At 39.4% G+C, this 19,665-nt stretch overlaps 1 protein-coding gene across 1 annotated transcript in view; it reads left to right on the top strand.

Annotated features, from left to right (window-relative positions):
* Window positions 1–19,665, top strand: part of C9H10orf67 (chromosome 9 C10orf67 homolog) — a 137,123-nt gene that overhangs the window by 32,773 nt on the left and 84,685 nt on the right. The window contains exons 5-7 of the mRNA XM_008002504.3: window positions 9,621–9,776; window positions 15,779–15,926; window positions 17,099–17,157. Of these exons, the coding sequence (XP_008000695.3) occupies window positions 9,621–9,776; window positions 15,779–15,926; window positions 17,099–17,157 (363 nt within the window). The remainder of the gene's footprint in view (window positions 1–9,620; window positions 9,777–15,778; window positions 15,927–17,098; window positions 17,158–19,665) is intronic.

The following is a 19,665-nucleotide window of genomic DNA, read 5'->3' as shown; positions in this document are numbered from 1 at the left end:
ATAGATCATGAATTCCTAGTGGAAATTTCCTATAATAAAGGCAATCCATAATGTCAAGGTCTTTAACTGTTCTTTCACTCATATTTGGATTCATTTCATCCATCCATTGTCTGATTTTCCAGCAGAGGCCCAGAGCCAGTCCTTGTACCCATTGTGTATAATCTAGTGGTCAAGAGAGATAGCAAACTTAGCAATTACAGTCCACATTGGAGGTTTGTACCCAGTGGGTGCAAACTCTCTGGCAGTTTGGGTGAATAGTTAAGGAAGACTTTTAGGAAAAGGTGATTCCTGTGCTGAGCCTTGAAGGACAATGAATATTTGGGGGAGATGGGGAGAAAACAGGGAAAGAGAAGAGAGGGTGAAGGAGAGGTGATAAAAGAGATTTTGAGGAATTGGTTCATGCAATTATGGGGACTGGCAAGTTTGAAATTTGCAAAGCAGGCCAGAAGGCTGGAGACCCAGGAAAGGCTTGATGTTACAGCTTGAGTCCGAATGCAGTCCTCTAGGAGAATTTCCTCTTCCTCAGAGAATCTCAGTCTTTTTCTGAGAAGGCCTTCAACCTATTGGATGAGCTCCGTCTATATGATGGAAGTCTGAAGGTTAATCTGCTTTACTCAGAGCTACCGATTTTAATATTTATCTCATCTAAAAATGCTAGCAACATCTAACATTTGAAAAAGAGTACCATGGCCTAGCCAAGTTGATGCATAAAATTAATCATCACAGATACATATATGTAACTATATAGATATATGTGAATGTGTATATGTAAGTGTGTAGATACATTTATGTATGTCCTAGTTCTGTCTATGGAGAGCGCCTAGAGGAAGTGACACTCCTATAGCAATGAGTACACCTAGAATTCAGCTTTTAGATTTAAATGATATTCTACACTCAAAGAAACCAGGGCTTTTTGGAGGAGTAGCCAACTCCAGGGCAGTGACAGGGAAAATGGAAGAAAGACCTGCAATATTTTGTCATAACCAAAGCAAGGAAATGCTAAAAAAATTATGAAGGTGTGTCAGAACACGGGAGTCAGCTGGTAGGGGCTTCCTTCATTCCACTTGGCCAATCTGGGAAAATTCATGCATCAAAATAAACAATGATAATTATGAATTGTAACCATTTGAGTAAAATAGGAATCCATGAGCTCACCGTCATAAGTAAATAAGTGAATAACTAATGCATTTATTTATTTCGGGAAAAGGTTTATCTTACGGAAGTACTAAAATATCTCCCTACAAATGCATATTAATACTTTAACAGGGAATAAATACATATTAAGGACTATAACATGTATTAATTAGTATAATACTTATTAATTAACTTTACAGTGAAGAAAGTTGATACTAACACCTTCTTAACTAAATGATAAAAGTTAATATCTCCATTATAATAACCTTCATTATCTAAAAAGGTTAATATATCACCTTTGAAGTAAGCAATTGACTTGCTTCCCACCCAATATTGTCATAGTCAATCTAAATGTTCACAGAGTAATTATTCCCTAGTTTAAATGTTGCAAACTAACAGCTGGACCTTAATGAGAATGATGGCACCAAAATATAGAAATTTTATTTTAGAAAGTTACTGAGACAATTGAAATTCCAAAAACATTTTCCTTGAACAGCAGGCAGTAACTATTTTGACGTTGTTACTGAACCCAAGCTAGAATTTCAAACTCCTGTGTTTGATAAGTGAATGGTGCAGCCTGATTGAACTTTGTCATACTCAGGCCCTCAGGCCTGGATGCCTGTTGCTCCTGTGAACTTAATAGTTGTCAGAAAGAACCTCTTAATGAAGGACAAGCGGTCACATGATTAGGTTGGGATTTAAACTAAAGGGTAATACTTTTTTCAGTAAGCCACCCTAAGATGGGATGTTAAAATGGGACTCTTGGGTTTCAGTTTCATCCAAAGCTCCAAAAGTAAAGAACTAAATACTGTTCAAAAGTGAGGTATGTCTGGGCGTGGTGGTTCATGCCTGTAATTCCAGTGCTTTGGGAAGCTGAGACAGGAGGATGGCTTCAGCCCAGGAGTTAGAAGCTGCAGTGAGCTACGATCATGCCACTGTACTCCAGCCTGGGTGACAGAGCAAGATGCTATCTAAAAAAAAGAAAAAAAAAATAGATACCAGCAGGATATTCTTTGCAGGACATTCCAGGACTTGGTGGAACAGCTTAATTGGCCAGTACTAGCCCATCATCCATCTCCAGGAAATATAAGAGATATCTTGAATTTGGAAATGAACAAGACTGGTCAAGAGGACCATTTTGGGGAAAGCAGGCAGCATGGAGTGCTGACCCATAAATGGGAGAGAGAAAGAGAGTATTTCTCCTTCCAGCCAAGCAAGAGTGGAGTCTTGGACCACTTGGAGAGCTTGATGAGCATCCCTGGGTCTGAGGAATATGAGGACTGGTGTGGGACTTGCCAGGAAAATTCCACAGAAGAGCAGGAGGGCTGATGGAGCAGAAGCCTGCTGACAAGGACCATCTGGAGAGGTGACAGGATACCAGCAGAAGGGCAGGTCCTAGGATAGAAGCCAGGCAGGCACTGCTCCTGTGAAGGGCATCGCAGGAGGCCAGGCCAGCATGGACGCCCCTGGGAACCAAAGGCAGCAGGTTACTGTCAACTGACTCTTGTTTCTGTTCCCTTAACATTTCTCCCTCTCTTCTGCACCAGACCATTGGAAAATCTCAAATTGTAGAAATAAAAGGAAGAGAGGCTCAACCCTTCTCCTCCACTGCAGACTGCCAAGTCTAAGGGGGGCCAGAGTGGTGGGAGGAAAGAAGCATTAATGGGTGAGAGTTGGCTAGACTAGAATTTTTTGTTTTGGTTTTGGATTTTGCTTTCTTCCCATTTTCTTTATTCCTTTTATTTTGTTGTCATTGTCTAAGATTAAAGTTGTTGTTACTAAGTTAAAAAAATAAAGCCATGATATCTTCCTGAAAGTTTTAAAAGGTGGGAACTATGAGACTAGAGACTAGATTTGCAGGGGCAGTGTGGAAAAATCACACTGCTTTCTGCTATCTCCCACAGAGTCCCACTCATTCCATAAACACTAGTGAAACATCAGAAACATTCCAGGAGATGAAGCAAAATGAATCCATTGTATTTGGACCTTACAACTATTTTGTGAAAAGTCAAAAATAAATCCCTCCAGGTGGATTTTGGGGTTCCTCAAACAATTGCTTCAGCTGAAGTTTGAGGACTGACTGAAAAAGGAATCTTTGAGTCTGCACTAATAAAATGAGGTTAGGAAGCATGTAAAAGTAAAACTTTTTTGTTTTTGCAGAGAATTGTGGCCCTCCCTGCCCTGAAGTCCAGAGTGGTTGAGCCCATCCAGAAGGCAGGCTGGCTCAAGCACCTCTGAGCGTGATACCTGGGTGAGATTTTTAATGAGTTTCCCAGGGCACTTCTGTGACTTGCTCTGACAAAGATGACTTGGTGCCAGGCAGAGCATCATTCCCTAAAGATCCTGCATCACTTTCTCATTATTTTTTAGTGCATTGGTCTCTGGGCTGTCATGCCATCTTTGTTTTGTTGCCTTTTTAAAAACTTCTGTTTTAGATTCTGAGGGCATATGTGCATGTTTGTTACCTGGGTATATTGCATAATGGTGAGGATTGGGCTTCTAGTATATCCATCCCCCAAATATTGAACATTGTATTCAACAGGTAATATTTCAGCCGTGGTCTCCCTGCCACCTTTTTCCCTTTTGGAGTCCCCAGTGTCCATTATTTTCATCTTTATGTTCATGTGTACCCGTTGTTTAGCTCCCACTTAGAAGTGAGAACATGTGGTATTTAGTTTCCTGTTCCTGCATTAATTTGCTTAGGATAATGGCCTCCAGCTCCATCCGTGTTACTGCAAAGGACATGATTTCATTCTTTTTAATGGATGCATAGTATTCCATGGTGTATATATTAATATATTACATTTTCTTTATACAGTCAACCATTGATGGACACTTAGGTTGGTTCCATGACTTTGCCATTGTGAACAGTACTGTGATAAACATACAATTGCAGGTGTCTTTTTGAAGAGTAAAATAAACCCAACCTATTCAGAGCAGCAATAATAAAGTGACCCCAAGAAGAATGTTCACAAGATAGAGAAAGGACATAGAGGTAGAAGGTGGATGGGTGGGAGGCCTGTGCTAAGGCTTCCAGAGTAGCTGGCATCTGGATTTGAATGACAAACAGCCACAACAGGACTAAGTGCTAGGTTATAATATTTGCTGGGGGCTGTCTGTGTGTTGTAGGCACTGTCCAAAATTGTTTACATGCATTATCTTATTTAATTCTCACAATTCAGGTACTATTATTAATAGTCCCATTTTACAGATGATAACACTGAGACACTCGGGGTTTAAGAAACTTGTTCAAGGTCCCAAGCTGACAGAGCTGGTCTGCAGACTCAGGCTATTCCACTCTAATACCATTCTGCTAGAATGACAAGCAAGAACTTGTTGGGTTGGCTAACAGGGAACTCCCAAGTGCTAAGGCACAGAGACCTGTGGCAACGTGGTGTTTCTGAGAAGTGGGATGTTGAGTGTATCAGTATTGATAAAATGCCCAGTTTGGGTGAAGAAAGAGGAGAGAAGACTGGCATGAGTTGCTGGCCAGGTAAGCTGGCAGCAGATCAGGAAGGCTGCCGTTTTGTATACCATGCTAAGGGAGCTGGATGTTAGCCCGTAGGAGGAGATGGGGAGAGCTGCATTTTAGAAAGGTTATTTGGCTACTGGATAAAGATTGGAGAGAAGTGACAAAACAAGAGGCAGGGAGGCTAGTTAAGAAGCTTTTACAATATCCAGGTGAACAAGGCAAGTACTGAGATTGTAGTGGAACAGGAAAGAAGGTGATGGGGTTTGGTAGAGATTTAGGGGTAGGTCGAACAAATTTGGTTAGTTGATGAAGGAGAATAAGGGGCTTAAAAGGGGTTTCTGGCTTATGCTGCTGTTAATTAGGGGATGTAGAAAGGATGACAGTGAAGATGTTGAACTCTGTTTGGATCTGTTAGATACGTGATGCCTAGTAACACTTAAGGGCCCTGGTAGAATAAATGTGTGTTGAGTAGAGTGTTTGAGCTATAGACATATGTAAGAATAGATGTAACGACTAGATCTACATAATCAATACTCTTGTTTAAAATCACCAAATTTAAGGCCAGGCGCGGTGGCTCTGTAGTCCCAGGACTTTGGGAGGCTGAGGCAGGCGGATCCCTTGAGCTCAGGAGTTTGAGACCAGCCTGGGCAACATGGCAAAGGCCTGTCTCTGCAAAAAATACACAAATTAGCCAGGCATGGTGGTATGTGCCTGTGGTCCCAGCTACTTGGGAGGCAGAGGTGGAGGCAGAGGTGGGAAGATCACTTGAGCCCAGAAAGCGGAGGTTGCAGTGAGCCGATTACACCACTGCACTCCAGCCTGGGTGATCGAGTGAGACTCTGCCTCAAAAAAAAAAAAAAAAAAAAAAAAAAAAAAATACTAAATTTAAAAACTAAATAAATAAAATCACAAAATTTTAAAAACTGATACTGGATATTGTCATATGGAGTATTCCTTTTCACTCCTTTCAATTCTCCTGTACATTCATATATGATTTTTTATACCGTGAAGATTATGCTGGTGCTGTTCATAGCTACCTTCATATATTATTATTCTTAGTCTGCTGATATTCATCATATTAGGACAATCTGAGTTTACAAATTTAACTCTTTTGAAATATAACATTAAGTGTATTAGCAGATATTACTAGGTTTTGCTATATTTCCTGTATGTTGTATGTACCCAAATATATTAGTAACAAACACACAAAGAATCAAATGGTTTCTTTATAATTTCAAAAAGAGTCCAAACTAAACCACAAGTTTTGCATAGCTGTGTTGAAAATGAGATTTTTAAATGCTGGAAGTAAGTAATATTATTCACTTTAAAAGCCTTTCATCCTTTTTTTGGTTTTGTAATATAATTCTTCAGAGTAATGAATGCAGATAGGAAGCACCTAAATGCTTAAAACAAGCTGTCAAGGTATGTTACTTCTTTCAACGTCTCCATTCCTGTCTATTGAGGAAATTAGTTGCACCATTGATGTTTACTTCCTTTTCTACATATTCAAATTTTTACTGTCTTCCCTTCTAGAGGAATATTAAAGTAGGATATTCACAAATCATGACGTCAATTTACTGTTAGGATTTACCATTATTATCTTTTCCAACTTTACTGATGTATAATTGACAAATATAAATTGTATATATTCAAGGTATACAATGTGATGATTTGAAATACATTGTATAAGGATTACCACAATCAAATTAATTAACACATACTTCTAGTTATTACTGTGTGTGGGGTGGGGGACGGTGGCAGTAAGGACACAAGATCCGCTCTCTTGGCAAATTTCAAGTAAACAATACAGTATTATTAACCATAGACACCATGCTATACATTAGATTGCCAGAACTTATTCATCTTATGACTGAAAGTTTATACCCTTTGACCAACATCTCCCCATTTTTCCCATGCTCCAACCTCTGTCAACCACCATTCTTTTTTTTTTTTTTTTTTTTTTTTGAGACAAAGTCTCGCACTGTCACCCAGGCTAGACTGGAGTGCAGTGGTGCTATCTCAGCTCACTGCAACCTCCACCTCCCAGCTTCAAGTGATTCTCCTGCCTCAAACTCCCAAATAGCTGAAATTACAGGCATCCGCCACCACGCTCAGCTAATTTTTTGTATTTTTAGTAGAGACGGGGGTTTCACATGTTGGCCAAGCTAGTCTCGAACTCCTGACCTCGTGATTCGGCCACCTAGGGCTCCCAAAATGCTGGGATTACAGGTGTGAGCCCCCGCGCCCAGCCTGTCAACCACCGTTCTGCTCTCTGCTTCTTTAAGTTCAACTTTTTTAGATTCTACGTATTAGTGAGATAATACAGTATTTATTTTTTTATGTCTGGCTTATTTCACTTAGCATAATATCTTCCAGGTTCATCCATGTTGTCCCAAATGGCAAGATATCCTTCTTTTTTATGGCTGAAAAATATTGTATTAATATATACATTATACATACCACCATTGTAAATATTCCATTGTGCGTGTGTGAGAGAGAGAGAGAGAGAGTGTGTGTGTGTGTGTGTGTGTGTGTGTGTGTGTGTGTGTATGTAACATTTTCTTCATTCATTCATCTGTTGATAGATATTTAGGTTGTTTCTGTATCTTGGCTATTGTGAATAATGCTGTAATGAACATAGGAATGCAAATATCTTTAAGAGCATGATTTTATTTCCTTCGAATATATACCCAGAAGTAGGATAGCTGGATCATATGGCAGCTTTTAATTTTCTGAAGAAATTCCATACTATTTTCCATAATGGCTGTACCACTTTACATTCCCATCAACAGTGCACAAGGGTTGCCTTTTCTCCATACCCTTGCCAATACTTGTTGTCTCTTATCTTTTTGAAAATACTCATTCTAATAGCTCATTCTTATCATAATGAGGTAATTTCTCATTGTAGTTTTGATTTACATTTTCCTGATGATTGGTTATGTTTCATGTACCTGTTAGCGATTTGTATACCGTCTTTGGAAAAATGTTTATTTAGGTCCTTGGCCCATTCTTTAATCTTTTCTTTTAAAAAAAAATTGTAGAGAAGGATGTCTTGTTATGTTACTCAGGCTGGTCCCAAACTCCTGGCCTCGAGTGATCCACCTGCTTCAGCCTCCCAAGTAGCTGGGATTATAGACACAAGCCACCATGCCTGGCATTTACTATTGCTTTATGAAACTTCTAATTTTGTTAATGCATTGTTTTTCTTGTTTTGTTCAACTGTGTATCTGTGTTCTCTTGCATCTCATTGAGCTTCTTAAAGATAATATTTTGAATTATTTGTCAGACGATTTGCAGATCTCCATTTTTTTGGAGTCAGTTACTGGAACTGTATTCGTTTTCTTGAGAGTGTCGTGTTTGCCTGATTCTTCACTACCTATATAGCCTTATGTTGGTGTTTGTGCATTTGAATGAGCAAACACTTCCTTCAGTCATTACAGACTGGTTTTGCTAGGTAAATATTTTCTTCTTTTGGGTTCCTGAGCTGATAAGATTGCCTCCAGGATTACAGTTGAGTAGGACTGCAGCCGAGTTATGTGGCTGCTGCTGGGTCTGCAATGGGGTCCATGTTAGTGGGCCTATTACTAGGGGCTTGAACAGGCTTGCATCCTGTCTGGCCCCTGGAAAGAATAAACTGCTTCCAGGACCTTGGTCTGTAGAGTTGGTGCTGGGTAAAGAATATGCTTCAGGTTTCACAGTTGGGTTTGCAGATGGTGGGCCTGTTACCAGGCGCAGATAAGTGTTGTATTCCTTCAGGTCCCTTGGAGTGTTCCTGCTGGGTTACTGAGTTGGTCCCTGGGCAAGAAGAATTGGTCATGGACCATGGCTGACAGGCACTTGAATGGAATTACAGGGCTGCTTCATGGCTTACACTGAGACTGGGGTCTGCAGACATACCTCCAGAGACACAGACAGGTGTGCCTCCTACTGGGCTCCTGGGCAAGCAGGACTGCTCTTGGATCATGGCTGAGTGGGCTAGAGCTGGGTCACGGGGCTACTTCAGGCTTCTCCATCAGACTGAGGTCAGCAGCCTGCCTCCAGAAGCATTGATGGGCATGTTTCCTGGTAGATCTCTGGGTGGACAGGACTGCTTCTGGACCAAGGCTAGGAAGGGACAGAACTAGGTGTAGGTCCACCCCAAGATCTGCAGTGGAATCAAGATCAGTGGGCCTGCCTTTGGGGCACAGAAAGGCATAGCTTTCATCAAGCCCCTGGGTGGGCAAGACTGCTCTCAGACTGCAGCTGAGAGGGCTGGGGCCAAGTTAAAGGGGTATTTCAAGATCTGCTGTGAGACCGAGGTCAGCCGACCAGCTTCTGAGGGCACAAATAGGCATGACTCCCAGCAGGTGCCTGGGCAGGCAGAACTGGTCTCAAACTGCAGCTGAAAGTGGGTTTTGTTGAGTTACAGAGCTGATTCAGGGTCCACAGCTGAGACTGAGGCCTGTGGGCGTGTCACCAGAGGCACAGGTGAACGTGATTCCTCCTGGATTTCTTGGCAGATGGTTCTAGTGGCAGGACCAAGTCCGCAGGGGGATGAAGCCATTTCTGGGTTTGTAGCTGGGATCATGGTCAGTGAGCCTGCCACCTAGGTGCAGCCTGCCACTCAAAACAGCCCTCCTCAGTCTTGGGCTCCACCAGAGTTTTGCAGTCTTCTATCCAGGTCCCAAATCTCCCTCAAGGGCACTTTCATCCATGAATGGCTGCCAAATTCTTGTTGAGTGGAAGTTCTCCTATTCTTCCATCTCACTCTTTGCTATTGTAGTTTACATGGCTGATACAGTTAGAGTAACTGATCATGCTTTGTGTTTTATAGGATAACACTGTGCTACATAGTGCATAATAATTTTTAAGCATATATTTCAATATAAATAAATTTTCTTATTAAAATTGTATGCAGGTTACAAAAATAACCTCACAAAACAGCAGCTTAAAAGATGAAATGTTTTCTGGTGGTGTCTAATTTTTAATGCTGAGTGTCTAATTAACTTTTAATGCTGCTTTTTTTTGTACCCAGCAATTTTTTGAGGTAGAAGAAGAGAACATTAATTTGCAAGATGCGAGTAGTGTCAAAATAAATATTTTGTTAAGAAAACTGAAAGAGAAAGAAGAAGTTATTAAAGAATTAAAAGAACAACTAGACCAATATGAAGATTTGGGATTTCACAAAATGGTAAGTTTCAAGGCAAGGAATAATTAATTTTAATATTTGTAAAGAAAGTCATAAATAGTTAAAAGCTTGATTTAATGATGAACTAAAATCCAATTGATGCATTTTGGGCATCTCCCCATAATATAAGCCAGTCTAACTCTTTTCTGCTCAATGACCTATTCTAGAAAACCCATAGCAATATGAATAGGAGCAATATAATGGTTCTGTATATTTTATTTAAATGGAAATAACTTACATCCCACTGCAAAAAAAAGTCCTACTCTAGAAGAGTATGGGAGTGGACTTTTGTTGTAACTGAAGACTCCCACCCTTTTTTTGCAATCAAGGTAGTTTGAAAGACACAAAGTTAATCTTTCCAAGCCAGAGGTTCCAAGAAGCCAACTTGGAAAAGAACGACATTTTAATAAAAATATCAAGAAGAAAAATCTCAGAGGATTTTCCCCTCAGTTTTTCCCGTTGCAATGGGAACCAGGAGCTGCTTTACTGGTTAGACAAACTACTGAAGGGAGCGAAAATGGAATGAGTGAGAAGGCAGAAAGAAGAACCTAAACTCCTGTCAAGGAGGAAGTTTAAGGGCGTTGGAAAGTGTGGATCCTGAGAACGAATTCATTGTCATCTCATCTCTGCTCTGAGCCACCAGCTGTCTCAGGCCCAACCACAGTCCAGAGCTGGAGAGGATTTTATTATTAAGTTCTAAGAGCAAGAAGCTGATTGTTTGAGTTGTAAAGGCTAACAGATACTGGGACCCAGGAGGAATAAAGGTCTATTGAATATCAATAGCAGGTATCAGATACTTCATCGATGGCATCTCTTGTCATTCTCACAGTTCAGTTTGCAGATGAAGAAGCAGAGACGGGGTGGTTAAGTAACTTCCTCACGGGCACACAGGTAGTAGATGGTAAAGATGGTACATGTACCAAGGTTCACCTGAATCTAAAGTCCACTTACAGAGGGGGAGCTCTATCCTCTACAGTAAGAATTAAAGGTTGTAGTGAATATATAATATGCATATGCATATAGAAAATGTATAGATTATAATGTATAGATTGTTATAATATATTACAATGTGATATATTATAATGCATTAATAATTATTAATAGATTAATACACTTAGAAATATTGACACATGCATACAGGAAAATCTGAAAAGTTATATGTCAAAATGTTAACACTAGAAAGAAACACTTATGGGTTGCTCATGCCTTTGAGTACAATCTATGGTTTATCTAAATCCCTCACTAGTACTCTTATTTAAAACTTCAAGGTTATAAGAGATAATGAATCAAGCACAAACCATTCTAAATGTTCGTATTTAAACTGGTTTAAATGTTTGCTTTGTTTAAGTGTTTGTTTTGTTAATCTATTAGAAATCTTTGTATCTAGAAAAATATCTAGAAAAAAGTTGAACACCTAAGCAATACAGTATTGTGTCCATAGCATAGATCGAATAAAATTGAATATTTTTTTTATATGTCTTGGACTAGGAAGCACATTTAATTTTTGCATTTGCTTTTGAAAAACCTTTTCTTGAGTTTACATTTACCTCTGCTTTTTGGAGAAAACAGTTTAATAGAAAAGATCAAAAACTGTAATAGTTCTCTTTTAATCCTGCCTTGGCCAAAGACATCCAGTGTAGATGTGGCAAGGCAATTTTGATCCATTTATTTCCCATTTGTGAAATGCAACATGATACCTGCCTGGCTAAAGTAGAGAGTTATGATAAGAACACCTGCCGTGTTGAATGTAAATTGCTTCTACTTCTTTGAAGAAATATTCGTATATCAATTCAGGTATTATAAGGAAATGCACAAATCCTTATAGCCATCAGTTTATGTTCCATAAAATGTACCAAACAGACCTCTGGACTGTTGAGAACACCCCAATTGGGTAAGACAGCTCCCCACACTCTTGAAATGTTTACACGTCTAACTTTTCTCTTCAGCTAGTCACCTGGCCTGGCTGGACATTCTGGGGAAACCGTGAGGATGGGCTGTGGCTTTGTGAAGAGGATAGCAGGTGGGAGCCACACAGGCTCATGTGTAAGCAGGCTGTTCTCTGGCTTTCAGTGGCATTCAGAATACCCGGTTATTCCACTGTAATTAACCCCCAAAGAGCACATTATAATTTCTGTAAACACTTTAAGATTTGAGGAAGGTGAGGTGATTCTGATTAACGGGGTATATGGATTTCTCCTGGAGACCCCAACAAAGCACAGGGCTCTGCTCTCTCCTCTTGACTGAGGGTGATGGAAAATATACATGTCACCATTTCAAGAATACAGACGCAAATTCCACAAAGGCAGATCATGGCTGATATCAAATAAAATGGAACACATTTTTTTTTCTACATTCTCTAAGAACAAACTTTCCTAAAACCTCATGCCACTTAAGTTCTAGATGATCTTTGTTATTTGAAATTTCATCTGATTCAACTGCCCCCTCTAGTGGTATTTAAAAAACCCTTGGGACACCAATCTCGAATTAGATTGGGAACACCGAATTTGGAAAAACAATTAAAAATTTCAAAGTAGCAGTGGAAGTAAGTTGAAAAACAAAAGTGAAATAAACAAGCTTTATTTAATTCTGCAGTTATCTAGTTTACTCTTACTGATTATCAAATTACTTCAATAGCTTTATAGTTAATAAGTAGTTGTAATATTTCTCATCTCCAGATGGGAACATCCTGAATGTTGAACTTTCCCAAGAGCAGCTTCATTCAAGGGATGAAATGTTCAGGTTTTATTCGGTGGGAAATCAATGTGACTCAGCTGCATGCCATTGTAGTCATCAGGTTTCCATGCTGTCCGTTGGCTAATCCTCTTGAGAATTTATAAAGGAGGTTAGCCTTTATGTCTCTGTGATTGTGTGTGTGTGTGTGCCTGTGCATGTGTTTTAATTTCAGTTGGAGCTGGCATTTTGAATAGACTTTTCATTTTTCTTTCTTATCCCAACACTGATGAGCCCCGCAACCATCACCCACCTACCTTCCATTACTGAGCATATCTGCTTGTTGCTGACAGCTCTGAAACAGAGCTGTCATTCAAGAGTGGCAGCTCTGCAGGGTTGCACTGCCCAGAGTGCCACTTTCCTGGTTGTCACTCATTGGGAAAGCACCTGCTCTTCTCTGTGACTGTCATGAGGCATGGGCTTGCATCAGAACTCTACTCCTCCCCAGAAAATTGAGATGTCCAATTCAGTGGAGCCCATGGAAGGGAAACTGCTGAGAAGGCACAGAAAGTGCTTTGAACCAGGACTTCTCAGACTTTACCACTCACACACATCACCTGCAGGTGTTGTTAGGTGTTGTTAGATGCAGGTGTTGTTAGACTGCAGGTGTTGTTAGATGCAGTAGCCCTGGGTTGGGCCTGAGGGGCTACATTGCCAATCAGTTCCCAGGTGATGCTGAGGCTCCTGGTCCATGGACCGCATTTGAGGAGCAAAGCTCCCAAGTACACCTGTTTTCAAAAATGATTCTTTCAAGATTCAATTTGGGATTCAGTTTGTAATTGTATGCATCTTGTGAATATTCACAAAAGACATAGCACATATGCTACCGCCTGAAGTCCTAGTTTTTATAATATGAAAGAAAAACTTGAGATTGGCAAGTTTCTTTACAATTTTGAAATTCCAGAATGATCAAGGATTACACACACTCTCTCTCAGAGTATAGTGTGGTTTAAACGGCTACATCCAGTTAACCACCTTTTAATGATCTCCATCCTTCTTAACCTCGTTTTATTAATGCAGTTTATTTTTTTAAAGTCTCGTGGTTTAAGCAAGCACAAACTAGCAGTGTGGGCAGATGGCAGAAGGAACACCACCACAAAACCTGCCACTCAGAGTGTAACAGAGGACCGTAGCAGCTCAGAACGATCCCTTTGTTCATTTTGCTAATGAGTGTCCTCATTGCTGTGGGCGACTGAATAGTTAATTACTTGCAGTTCCCGCAGCTGACAGATGGTGGGGACAGAGCTAAGGGTTAACCTCAGAAGAACAGGGGTTGTGGATTGATATGTGGAGGACAAACCCCCAGATTTAATGTGTTTTCCTTGCGTCCTGCTTTCATACAAAGAGATTCTTAGAACCCGTAGTTAGGTATTAGCTGCTACCATTTGTAAATTTTACACTTCATCTGATGAATTCAAGTAGTTCTTCTTTAGTTTATGAGAATCGGGTGCTCGTGTAATCCTCTGTGGATGTTCATATTCTGCCACTGTTAGGAAAAGTATGCTTAAGCCTATTAAGGCCAGTATTGTTTGTTTCTTTCTTTCTTTAAAAAAAAAAAAAAAAAAACAACTTTTAGTCTATAAATGCATTCTGTGATGGTCTCAAATTGAACAATGTGGGACAAGAAATTAATGACTGGGATTCAGTGTTGTTTATTAACTACTTACTAGGTTTGTTAGTTCTCATTAGTTAAGAATGAATTGGGCTCAAATAATTTAAATGAAATGGTGAATCAAAGTCATGAAGATTTGGTAATTGAACTTAGTGCAAAATTTAACAACATAATTTAAATATTACTAACTCTTACACACACATACATACCATACGTAATTTCATTAGTAAGTCACTTGTTTTAAAGGACTTATTGATGTACTTATTAATGTACTACAAAAAAATTTATATCACTTCTTTTTCTTTCAAACTGTTACAGGGGAAAATATTTAAATAATTTACTTCCACATATCCTTAAACTAAATGAAAGTGTAGTTCCAAAGGGAAATCAGTCGAGAGAAATGATTTTGTTTTTGAGGGAAGATTTTATTTTTATTTATTGCAATCATGGAATTACTGTAAAAAGAATAAGTTGTAATTCACCTGCGATGTTCTTAAGTTCAAAAGTATTTTTAATGTCTGTAATAATTTTTAACAAGGCATGTAGAATCTTCTATCTCCTTTGGCATAATAATATAATGACTAATATTTTGAGATTGCATAATCTGTTTATTATTGTACCACAATAAAGTGTAAAGTTCTGCACCAACTTCCCCAATCCATTACATCTTAATTTTTTTTTTTTTTAATGTGTGACAGTAAAATCTAGACAACCATAGGGAGTATATTCAGATGTTTTCAATGGCTTTGAAACAGACAAGAAGAAGAAGGCAAAAAAAAAAAAGTAGCTGTCCCAATAAGCGCGTCTATTGCGTAAGAAAAAGCTCTCCCATAATGGACATGGCAAGATTTAAACAAAAGACGCACATAATAAAAATGTAAATGAGTTTGCTTTACTAAAACTATAACTTTAAAGTCTTTTGTTGTAAGTTATCCTGAAACCTTCTTACAAGGTAATCACTGTTTGCATAGAGATTTAAACCGAAGTCTTCAATAGCATTAAACGCCTGCACAGACCCCGTGTGACAAGCATGCAAAGCCATGTTAATGTTCAGAATATGAATTGCCTCTGGGTGGCTCCTCCACCAAGCAGAAAACCAACTGTGTGGATATCCGTGTGCCTGATGGACTCCATGCGGCTCCCAGCCTGAAAACGTCACCACTTTGACATGTGATGTGCTCCTCATGACACTGGCAGCACTGACACTGGGAAATGCCACAAAGGCAACAAGCCCCCCTCCTTAGCCATGCACTCTGCCACCCCCTGGCGCTGCCCGTCCTGGTCCCCCCAGCCTGCCTAGTTACAGGCGGACAGCACTTCAGACACACACAGAGGGAAGTGTGGGTGGAGGGGCCCCAGCTGCCTCCCCGGACACAGCCTCCATAATGAATTGACCTGAATGATGAGGGCACACAAACAGTATGATATGCATTATTCCTGTCAATAAAATGTCCCCATGTGTTGAGGTCTTTGTACAGAATGTACTGGAGCCTTTCTTCCAGCAAGCTCTATTTAGGCTCCTTCCTTTTTACTATTCTTATTATAAGTGTGTAATAGAATTCAGAAAATTATATGATAGCTTTTCTGTATCTGTATTGTCCTTGTCTTGCATATTTAAATCCTTGGCTCCCTGCTTAGAAATATGGCATTCTCCATCTTTTAGGAATCTTTTCCCAAGGAAACCAGCTCTCCAAAATCAAACGTAGAAAAGGAAAATTTGGAGTACAAACTGGAAAATGAGAGGCTGCTTCAGATCATTTCAGAGCTTGAAGAAGAAATCCAGATCAATCTAAAAGAAAATTCAGGATTAGGTAACATTTTGAAATCACCTTTGAGAAAAATCTATATATTGGTCACTTTGTAAAGCCCATAACTATGTTTGTCTTTTCCAAACATACATTTGTTTGGTTATTTACATTTAAAAGATCAATTTCATAGCCATCTTTGCTTTTTATTGAAGATAGCATTTCTTACATGGGACAGAGGATGTGTTTGTAGTTGTATCCCTGAGCGATGTCATGTTAACTCAGGATGTTGTTTCAAGACAGACATTGGCCTTTGCAAAAATTTGCTAATCAATGCTCCATTTCACTTAGAAATACTATAACCAAATAGAAACTTTTGCTGATTTGTTTCAGATGCTTAACTGATTATCTGAACTTGATAACACTTAAATACTTAAGAGTACACATAGGGATATGCTTTGTGGGGAAAACAGAGTTAGCCCTTCAGGAAAATATGCTACTACTTAGTAGTTACTTCAATTTTTGATACAAAGTTTAAATATACAATTTCGTTTGTATACTTTATACCCCTTTTCTTTCATACCACACACATTGGTGAAAGTTGTGTTTAAATCACCGAAGTTGTTAGAACATGTGGAAAAGGGAAAAAAGTAATCACCAAAGTGAGATTGCTTTAATGTATTTTTTCATTTAACTGTGGTCCGTGTGATTATGTTAATTACATGATGTTGTCCTTAATCTGCTTATTCAAAGCAATGAGCAGGCAATAAAATGAATTATAGCAAAATATCAATGAAATGAGATATATTATATTAATATTATCCCTTGGATGTAAAATTCTACCATGCCAGTATAGTCTCGTTCTCTTCTGCTGTGGCATAGTGAGGCTTTTTAGTTTTGGGTCGTTCTTATTAAGTCATAAACTGCCACCTGCTAAAGCTCTTTGCATTGGCTGTGACTAACAGCAAAAATGTCCATCGCTAGTATTGATGAAAAGCTTTCAGCCCTCAGCCACACTTGGATCTTGAACTTACTTCGTAATCCCTATCTGACCAGCCATCTGAACAGCAGGAAGAAGGCTGTGAATGTCAAGGGCAGTTGTGAAGGTCACAGTCCTGCTAGGCCTTGTGTCCACCATGCCTGCTAGTGTCCCACAGCCTGCCCTGAAGCAGGCCGTTTAAATACAGGGGCATAAGCATGTAATTTCATGGTTGGCCTCTCTCTCCTTTTGTTTACAGAAGATGAACTTATAAGTATGAAAGAGATGGCAGAAAAGGATCAAAAAACTATTCAAAAGGTACTATAACGTTTTTACGTTGATAAATGACTCTTTTAAATGGAACTATAGGCGCAATTGGCCAAGTAACATTGTGTCCAGAGTGTCTTGTGACATAGAGGAAAATTGATCCACATATTTAATCTCTCCCCACTATTTGGGAAGGGTTACTAGAAGCAAATAAGGACTGCATCTTGAAAACTCATGTATAGATACTTCTTTTGTTTGGAATCACTGACCATCTGCCTTGTTGATTTTAAGGCACCAAAGTTACATGACACAGAGAAGTCTGAAGACGAGCTCACAGTTAAGGAAAAAATTATATTAAAAATGAACAGTCTTATGTTCAGATCAGATGTTGGTTGATGTTCATGGATGAGCTGGGCTTATGTTATCTGGTAAATATTTAGAGCAGGGAATTCTTTTGATAGAACAAAAATCAAGATTTCCAAGGTGGGGTGCAGTGGCTCACCCCTGTAATCCTAGCAGCTTTGCAGGCCAAGGTTGGAGAAACTCCTGAGCCCAGGAGTTCAAGTACAGCCTGGAAAACATAGTGAGACCCCATCTTTATAAAAATAAAAAAATATATAGCCGAGTGTGGTGGCACATATCTGTAGTCCCAGCTACTCGGGAATCTGAAGTAGGAGGATTGTTTAAGCTCAGAAGTTCAGGGCTGCAGTGAACTAGAATTGTACCACTGCACTCCCGCCTAGACAACAGAGTGAGACCCTGTCTGAAACACACATACACATAGACCACCAACCCCCACAACAACAACAACAACAACAAGATTTCCTAGTGCATTCAATTGAATTCAGTAGGATCTCAGCAATTCCTGCTCTCCCTGCACACGTGGGGCTCCCCCACTCTGTTCTCGTTTATCCGCAGACTTCCCTGTTGTGGCTCTCAGTTGCCATTCTGTTATGGTCTATCTTCCCTGCCCTACTGGAGGCTCCATAAGGGTGGAAACTGCTCTATCTGGTCTCTTAGTGGGGAGCACAATGCCCGAGGCACTGAAGAATACTCCAAGAGATGAATAGAATAAGAATGCATTTATAGTTCATACAGTTTACAGATAAATAAGCAGATTCACATCCCCAAATTATTCCAAATAAACATAAATGTCTTCCAGTAACTGAACCGAGTATCCAATTTTAAGTTAAAATGGATTAAAATCAGACAAAATTAAGAATTTAGTTTCACAGTTGCACTAGCCACATTTGAAGAGCTCAGCCACCACATGTGCCTAAGTTCAGGTACAGATTTCAACCAGGCCTGATATTGCCATTCAAGATATTCTTTTTTTAATTTTTAAAAATTTTTTGTCCTTTATTTGTTCTAAAAGATAGGATACATGTGCAGAATGTGCAGGTTTGTTACATAGGTATACATGTGCCATGGTGGTTTGCTGCACCTATTGACCCATCCTCTAAGTTCTCTCCCCCTACCAACAGGCCCTGGTATGTGTTGTTCTCCAGTCTGTGTCCATGTATTCTCAATGTTCAACTCCTACTTATGAGCGAGAACATATGGTGTTTGGTTTTCTGTTCCTGTGTTAGTTTGCTGAGGATGATGGCTTCCAGCTTCATCCATATCCCTGCAAAGGACATGGTCTCATTTCTTTTTATGGCTGCATGGTATTCCATGGTGTATATGTGCCACATTTTCTTTATCCAGTCTATCACTGATGGGCATTTGGGTTGGTTCCATGTCTTTGCTATTGTAAATAATGCTGCAATAAACATACGTATGCATGTCTCTTTATAGTAAAATGATTTATATTCCTTTGAGTATATACCCAGTGATGGGATTGCTGGGTCAAATGGTATTTCTGGTTCTAGATCTTTAGGAATACTCCATACTGTCTTCCCCAATGGTTGAACTAATTTGCATTCCCACTAACCGTGTAACAGTGTTCCTATTTCTCCACAATAGATACCAGCATCTATTGTTTTCTGACTTTTTAATAATCACCATTCTGACTGGTGTGAGATGGTATCTCATCGTGGTTTTGATTTGCATTTCTCTGATGATCAGTGATGTTGAGCTTTTTTTCACAAGTTTGTTGGCCACGTAAATGTCTTCTTTTGAGAAGTGTCTGTTCATATCCTTTGCCAACTTTTTGATGGGGTTGTTTTCTTCTTGTAAATTTGATTTAGTTCCTTGTAGATTCTGGGTATTAGACCTTTGTCAGATGGGTAGATTGCAAAGATTTTCTCCCATTCTGTAGGTTGCCTGTTCACTCTGATGATAGTTTCTTTTGCTGTTCAGAAGCTCTTTACTTTAATTAGATCCCATTTGTCAATTTTGGCTTTTGTTGCAATTGCTTTTGGTGTTTTTGTCATGAAGTGTTTGCCCACGCCTATGTCCTGAATGGCATTGCTAGATTTTCTTCTAGGTTTTTATGGTTTTGGGTTTTACATTTAAGTCTTTAATTCATCTTGAGTTAATTTTTGTATAAGGTGTAAGGAAAGGGTCCAGTTTCAGTTTTCTGCATATGGCTAGTCAGTTTTCCCAGCACCATTTACT

The sequence above is a fragment of the Chlorocebus sabaeus genome, chromosome 9 (genome assembly GCF_047675955.1).
Source record: "Chlorocebus sabaeus isolate Y175 chromosome 9, mChlSab1.0.hap1, whole genome shotgun sequence".
NCBI classification, from domain to species: domain Eukaryota; kingdom Metazoa; phylum Chordata; class Mammalia; order Primates; family Cercopithecidae; genus Chlorocebus; species Chlorocebus sabaeus.
This window is presented reverse-complemented; position numbering and strand designations above follow the sequence as displayed.